Here is a 7,785-nt window from a genome sequence, read left to right as displayed (position 1 = left end):
CAGAGCGGGCCTCCTCAGGGTGCCGTCGGCCAAGCAATGTAGGCTGGCGACCCCCAGGGGGAGGGCCTTCTCTGTGGGTGCCCCCACCCTCTGGAACGAACTACCCCCCGAGATCCGNCGCCGCGCCCTCAAGACATGGCTTTTCCAGCAAGCGGGACTGACCTAGGGAGGATTTTAGGTAGGGATGATTTTAAGAAAATTTTAATTGACACACAGCTTCCAATATTTGGCTTTTAATTTGGTTTTATGGGGTTTTTTGTTTTTTGATGTATTTTGTTTGTATCTGTTTTAATATGCTGTGCACCGCCCTGAGTCCTGCGGGAGAAGGGCGGTATATAAATTAAATTATTAAATTATTAAATTGTGGTTGAGGGCCTCACCCAGGATCTTGAGAAGGTCCTGGTGTTATCAAAGCCTTCTATTCTTCCGGAACCCTTAAAAACAAGACGAACCGGGTTGGGCACCTTGAAGCTTAGCAATCAAAGGAAGTATCTGACTTGTCTCCTCTTGCCTCGGTGCGTTTGAGGACTTTTCTTCCGGAATCAAAGGCGCCGTAGTGTGAGCTGGCTAGAAAAGGATGCAGATTGATGAAGCTGTTATTTTTGCCGGCATGTTTGAATCTTGCCCTCTCCCTCCAGGATTGGGGAAAAGAGAGGAGTTGATTTTGGCCCAGATCAGATGGTTCTCTCCCAGGTGGGTAGAACACACTTAGTCCTCGATTTAGGACGCTAATTGAGCCTGGAATTAGGATTGTAAGTAATTGCAGTCATTAAGCAGGTCGCCGTGTGATTGCACCCAATTTTATGTTACTGGATGCAGTTGTTACGCAAACAGGCGGGTCTTTGTGCAAATGCAGCAAGTTGTGAAGTAAACACGGCAGGTCATTGTTAAAGTGAATTCATTTTATTGGGTGTTTTATTCCAGGACTCATAATACGCTATAATATAGCTGATGTCGTATCATATTATTACCTATTGAGATAATACACTGTATATTTAGTATAGAGAGAATACTACCGTTTTTCTCAATCGTTGCAATTCTAAAGTTCTAGATCAGTGTTTCTCAACCTTGACAATTTTAAGGCTGTGGAATTCTGGGAGTTGAAGTCCACATGCCTTAAAATTGTCAAGGTTGAGAAACACTGTTCTAGATAGCTGGGAACTCTTGAGATTTGAAGCTCTACATCTTAACCTTGCCAAGGTTGAGAAACATACATTCCAATGTTTCTCAGCTTTGACAAGGTTAAGTTGTGAAGATATGAAGAACGGCTGCAGGATTTGGGTCTGGTAATAATAATAATAATAATAATAATAATAATAATAATAATAATAGTGATGATGATGATAAAGTTGGAAGGGACCTTGGAGGTCTAGTCCAACCTCCTGCTCAGGCAGGAAACCCTATACCATTTCGGACAAATGGCTGTCCAGTGAGGGGCTGTCACAAAGAAGAGGGGGTCAACTTATTCTCCAAAGCACCTGAAGGCAGGACAAGAAACAATGGATGGAAACTGATCAGAGAGAAGCAATCTGGAACTAAGGAGGAATTTCCTGAGACTGAGAACAATTAACCTGTGGAACTGCTTGCCACCAGAAGTCGTGGGCGCTCCATCACTGGAGATTTTTTAAGAAGCACCTGAAGGCAGGACAAGAAACAATGGATGGAAACTAATCAGAGAGAAGCAATCTGGAACTAAGGAGGAATTTCCTGAGACTGAGAACAATTAACCTGTGGAACTGCTTGCCACCAGAAGTCGTGGGCGCTCCATCACTGGAGATTTTTTAAGAAGCACCTGAAGGCAGGACAAGAAACAATGGATGGAAACTGATCAGAGAGAAGCAATCTGGAACTAAGGAGGAATTTCCTGAGAGTGAGAACAATTAACCTGTGGAACTGCTTGCCACCAGAAGTCGTGGGCGCTCCATCACTGGAGATTTTTTAAGAAGAGACTAGACAGTCATTTGTCTGAGATGGTATAGGTTCTCCTGCTTGAGCAGGGGGCTGGATTAGAAGACCTCCAAGGTCCCTTCCAGCTCTGTTTTGTTCTGATGATTGGCCCAAAGTCACCCAGCCAGCATTCCTGCCTAAGGCAGGACTAGAATCCACCGGCTCCTGTTTCCAGCCTGGTGCTTTAACCCCTAGGTCTCCTGCTTGAGCAGGGGGTTGGACTAGAAGATCTCTGAGGTCCCTTCCAGCTCTATTCTGATTGATTGAAGCCTTCAACTCCATTAGCTAACAAGGAGCAGGTAGTCTTCGATTTATGTCCACATCTGAGCCCGATTTCCATTGCTAAGTAAGACAGTCATCAAGTGATTTTTTTCCCATTTTACGATCTTTCTTGCCATAGTTGTTAAGTGAATCACTGCAGTTGTTAACTTAGGAACACGGTCCTTAAGCAGATCCAATGACTTTGTTAGAAGGTCGCCAAAGGGTATATCACCTGACCCCGGGACACTGCGACCGTCATAAATGTGAGTCAGTTGCCAAGCCTCCACGTTTCTACCACGGGGGATGCTGCAACGGTTGTAAATTGTGAAAAAACGATCACAAGTAACTTTTTTGAGTGCCGTTGTAACTTCGGTCACTGAACGAACTGTTGTAAGTTGAGGACTGCCTGTATTAGATGTGCCCCTTACTTAAACACCTCCAATGAAGCAGTTGGAGTAAAAAAGTTGGAGGGGACCTTGGAGGTCATCTAGTCCAACCCCCTACTCAAGCAGGAGAACCTATACCATTTCAGACAAATGGCTGTCCAATCTGTTTTTAAAAACTTCCAGTGTTGGAGCATTCATTCTGGAGGCAGGTGGTTCCACTGGTTAATTGTCCTCACTGTCAGGAAGTTTCTCCTTAGTTCTGGGTTGCTTCTCTCCTTGATCAGTTTCCATCCGTTGCTCCTTGTCCTGCCTTCAGGCGCTTTGGAAAATAGCTTGACTCCCTCTTCTTTGGGGCAGCCCCTGAGATACTGGAAGACTGCTATCACATCCCCCCTCGTCCTTCTCTTCATTAAACTAGACATACCCAATTCCAGCAACCGTTTGTTATATGTTTTAGCCTCCAGTCCCCTGATCATCTTTGTTGCTCTTCTCTGCACTCTTTCTAGAGTCTCAACATGTTGGTGTGTATGTACGTAAGTACGTACATATGTATTCATTCATTCATTCATTCATTCAGGCTCCCCAAACTGTCCCAGAGTTTCATTCTCTTATTTCTCTCTTTTTTTCCAGCCTTCAAGTTTGGCAAAAATTCCGAGGCCCGCCTCTTCCGTTAAATTACAGAGGTTTGCCCTAGACGACATTTAGGCTTCCGGGTATCCGACCTCTGATAAAGGCTGGGGAGCCGTGCCCGTCCTCAGCCTGTGCCACCCCTTTGTGGATGTAACATGCCCTCCAATTTGAACCCGGCTCCACCCAGGATGACAGGAACTTCCCAGGGAGATCTAGGCTTTGAAGGGATCCTCCAGATCCTAAGTGGGATCCCAGCGGAGAGGCTAATTCAATATAGGCACAAGCTGAGCTGCTCGCACCAAGACAGGAAGAGCTGCCATCTCCTGCACGTCCTGATCCTGTGGTCCTTGGGGAGAGAAGATGAGGCCAGGGTGTATCTCAACAGCTTCAGAGATGACGTGGTGGCCCACCATCTCTCCCAAGGCTTCTGGGGCACGGGTGGAGCAAAGAAGACAACCCCAGAGCAACTGAAGGACCATGCCAAGGTGGCCCGGGCCGTGGCGGAGATCTATTCGCTCTTGGTCGAGGAGAAGCTCTGTGAAGCCCTGGCCAGAGACGAGGCCTACAGAACCGCTATCCAAGCCTTTAGAGCCAGTCACATGGAAGGAGCCCAACTCAAAGGTCTCCTGGATGAAGCTATGGAGACGTGTGGACTGCCGTTTCTCTCAACCGTGCCCAGGAATAATTCTGGAGCTCTGGCCTCAGGTAGGTGGGAGTTGACTCCGCCCAGAAGGAGCAGTCCGGTGTCCATCGACAGCTCTTCTCCTCCTGATAACCCTCAGCCGTTACGTTCTACAGGTAGCCCCATCTCCTACATCAGCAACCTTCAGATCAGTGAGACTTCAACCACCTCNTGCCGTTTCTCTCAACCGTGCCCAGGAATAATTCTGGAGCTCTGGCCTCAGGTAGGTGGGAGTTGACTCCGCCCAGAAGGAGCAGTCCGGTGTCCATCGACAGCTCTTCTCCTCCTGATAACCCTCAGCCGTTACGTTCTACAGGTAGCCCCATCTCCTACATCAGCAACCTTCAGATCAGTGAGACTTCAACCACCTCCGACAGCCCTTCCAGCATGGGAGGGTCTTTGTCTCTACCATCAGCCAGCCAAGAAGACACCAGCTCTGTGTCGTTGGTCAACGGCTGTTCCACCAATTCGAGAAGACCTTCTCTACCAAATTCCAGAGGTCCCTGTTTACTGCCTGATTCCAAAATCACACTGTCTCCCAAGGCATCTGCCCAGGGCCCCATGCACTGCACGGTGACCCCCGTAACAACGCCATCAGAAGGAGACTTGCCTTTCAGCTTCCAGGTCCCACCTCTGCAGAAGTTGGGTTCCACGCCTTCTGCAGGAAGTGCTCCACAACCTGGAACCCGTACCTCTGCTTCAGCACCGATCACGAGTTTTGGACCTCTGCTATCGTCTTCTTCTCCTTCTTTTTCTTCTTCTTCTTCAGATCTTGCCTCTCCTAGCTCAGAACCTTCTTCAGTGGTCCCACCAGATGATGAAAGACAGTTCTACACCTTTGTGGTACTGCATGCCGCAGAAGATGAGCTGGTGGCTTGCCGGGTGAAGGAACGCTTGGAGGCCCTGGGTGTCTCCAACGGGGCCACCTTCAGCGAAGATTTCCTCGTCCCCGGCTGTGGCCAACTCAACTGTTTCCAGAACGCCTTGGACAACTCGGCCTTCACGCTCGTGCTCCTGACCAAGAACTTCACGGGCCGCCTCTGTGATTATCAACGCGACACGGCCTTGATGGACTCCCTCACCCGCTGCTGCAAGAGGAACTCAGTCATTCCGTTGGTGCCCAAAGAACACGCTTTAAAATCCGGGGTAATGCCCCTCCTGCTCGCGTCGTTGGTGCCCTTGGTTGAAAAATCTCCTGTGTTTGACAAAAGGGTGAAGAAGACCTTCACTTCCAGGGTGATCCAGGAGAAAAAAGCTACCTGGGACTTCATGAGACAGATCCAGGAAAGAGAGGAGGAGAGAGAACGAGAGCGAGAAAACCTGAGGCTACAACAACGTCTCGCTGTTCTCAACCTTCAACCATCACCAGCTCTACCATCGGTGGTGGACTTTTCAAGACCACCAACATCCTTTATGGAACCAGGGCCCGATCAGGCTTCCTTCTCCCAACCATTCATGTTCTCGGTGGGTTCTCCAAACGCAATGCCGGGTCCCCAACTCATCATTCAGAATGCCCAAATGATTCAGATCGGCGATTATAACCGCATGCAGGTGGAAAGAAGCGACGCAGCGGTGGGCACGGCCAATGAGACCACTAAGGGGCCACCCTTGGAGGAAGGAGAGGACAACCCTGGAGAACAAAAATGAGAGGGATGAAAGAAGACATCAGAAACATTTGTTAAGTTCCTTAGAAGCGTCGGCGACTTTGTCGAGGGAAGAGACCAGTCTGACGAAGAGACCGGTGTTACGCGAAGATGTAGGGGCCAACAAGAGCTGAGACCTTGAAATTCATGGGTGACCATCTCCTCTTTGCAATCCCCCAGAGACTCGTAAAGCAGAGGTCCCCAACCTTTTGGGCACCATGGACCACCGGTTCCGTGAAGTTTTTCCGCGGACCGGAGGGTGCATGGTTTTGTGTGTTGCCTGCATCCCGCGGATGGGGCTTGGCTTGTTTGTGTGGACCGGTTGCTGGCATGTCGCAGCTCGGTACCGGTCCACAGACCGGGGGTTGGGGACCCCTGTCGTAAAGGACAAAATGCACTACAGGTAGTCCTCGACTTGCAACCATTTGTTTAATGATTGCCTGAAGTTACAATGACACTGAAAAAAAGGGACTGACGAACGTTTTTCACACTTGCAACCGTTGAACTTACGACGTGATCATAATTCAGGCGCTTGGCCACTGACTCGCATTTATGACTTTTAACAGTTTTCCGGGATCACGTGATCCCCTTTCGCGACCTTCCGATACACCAAAGACAATGGCGAAGCCAGATTCACTTAGCAACCGTGTTACTAACTCAACAACCGCAGCGATTGAATTACTCACGGTGGCAAGAAAGGTCGTAGAACGAGGCAACGTTCACGTAAGAACTCTCTTGTTTAGCAAGGGAAATTGTGGGCTCAGTCATGGTCATTAAGTCGAGGACTTACCTGTATTCTTAATTTTGCAGCTGGGGAGACAGGGGTTTGGGGATCCTTCCGTGCTCTGTAGAAGAGGTGGAGAGGGGAGCCATTTTGCTCTTTTTTTGGGGGGGGGGACCCAGCAAGAACTTTAGAAGGGATGAATCTCAAAGGACACAGAGGAACTGCACGATGATTTACTTGGGTGAAAATTCTGAAATGTGTATAATTGTTTTATGCTATGCGACCCCTACGCAATCTATATGTGGCCTTTGAAGATGACTCGGCTCGCGTTGCGATTGGAATTACAAGGTGCCTGGCTTGACCTTGGTTTAAGAGGCAAAGAGTCACTGTGATCTTATGGCTTGGGGTGTCTCCACTCCACCAGTTGCGACTGAGTCTATATAACCAGGTTTAAGCTATGGCTTAATGCAGAGTGTAGCAGTTGAGAGCTTTTTTAGATGGCAGGCAATGCTGGACTCTAATATGGCAGTCAAGATAGCTAAGATGTGTGGACTTCAACTCCCAGAATTCCCCAGCCAGCACGGCTGGCTAGGGAATTCTGGGAGTTGAAGTCCACACATCTTAAAACTTGTTCAAGTGGAGAAACAGTCGTTAAGACTAAAGGGGTTCAGGAACATGGGTGTGTGTGTACCTCAACATTACCTCTTATCAGCTTGCTGCAGCTTTTCACTTTAACCATCTCTGGAGAAGCCAAGAGGTGCAGATCGCAATGCTGAACCCCCAGCCCCAATTCCTCCCTTCTTTCTGCATTTCATCAGAGCTGGCGATCAAGACCCACTCAGATCTGAGGAAAGAAAGGAGGGATCCAGTTTCCGGAGAAAGGGACCCAGTACTTTTTCCAATCTGGAGAAGAGGCATTAAAGAAGAGATACACTGCCTGTCTGTCTTTAAAGACATCCACTCAGGGAGAAAATTATGTATTAATTTATCTTTTTTTCTTTTTTGGTCCTGCAAGGAAATGTGTGTCCTTCTTTGGACAAATGCATTAGAAACTCCTCAGAAAAAATTGGGGATCCTTTCCCCCCCCCTTATATTCCAGTCTGCTCAGTTGGGCCAAGCCACCCCTTAGGCTGTACCACCACAGCTTGCCTTTTCTGCCCCCCCCCAAACTGGCAGATGATTGCATTTATTAGATATGTTATATTCAGTGTGGCATCTAAAGCAGGGGCATCCAGCAATGGCAAGTTGTTGGGACTTGTGGACTTCCCAGAATTCCCCAGCCAGTTATGCTAGCTGGGGAATTCTGGGAGTTGGAAGTCCACAGGTTTTAAAGCGGCCGCGGTTGGACACCCTCCGATTTAAAACTTTGGATGTGCTTTACGAGTGGTAAATAATACCAGAAAGACATGGATCTATGAGTAAATGGGGATTAATAAAATGAGGGATTCTTCATTCTTTTCTTGTATAGTTAAGTTTAATGTTGAATTTACTCTGCCTGGTTGGTAAACAGAA

General features: G+C 48.2%; 1 protein-coding gene across 1 annotated transcript; it reads left to right on the top strand.

The window, feature by feature from the left end:
- Positions 1-3,412: 3,412 nt before the first annotated feature.
- On the top strand, positions 3,413-5,553 carry TICAM1 (toll like receptor adaptor molecule 1). The gene is made up of 2 exons (XM_029285986.1): positions 3,413-4,058; positions 4,676-5,553. The coding sequence occupies exons 1-2, from the start codon at positions 3,413-3,415 to the stop codon at positions 5,551-5,553; spliced, it is 1,524 nt and encodes a 507-aa protein (XP_029141819.1).
- The last annotated feature ends 2,232 nt before the right edge of the window (positions 5,554-7,785 follow it).

The sequence above is a fragment of the Protobothrops mucrosquamatus genome, unplaced genomic scaffold (assembly GCF_001527695.2).
Source record: "Protobothrops mucrosquamatus isolate PMUCROS unplaced genomic scaffold, P.Mucros_1.0 scaffold2662, whole genome shotgun sequence".
Taxonomy (NCBI): Eukaryota; Metazoa; Chordata; class Lepidosauria; order Squamata; family Viperidae; genus Protobothrops; species Protobothrops mucrosquamatus.
Note: the sequence above shows the minus strand (reverse complement) of the source record. Positions and strands in the feature narration are given on the sequence as shown.

Excerpts from the sequence above, each read along its gene's own strand:
- TICAM1 (XM_029285986.1), top strand. The coding sequence starts at position 3,413 with ATGACAGGAACTTCCCAGGGAGATCTAGGCTTTGAAGGGATCCTCCAG. Across the intron at positions 4,059-4,675 it reads CATCAGCAACCTTCAGATCA|ATCTTGCCTCTCCTAGCTCA; the intron begins GTGAGACTTCAA and ends CTTCTTCTTCAG.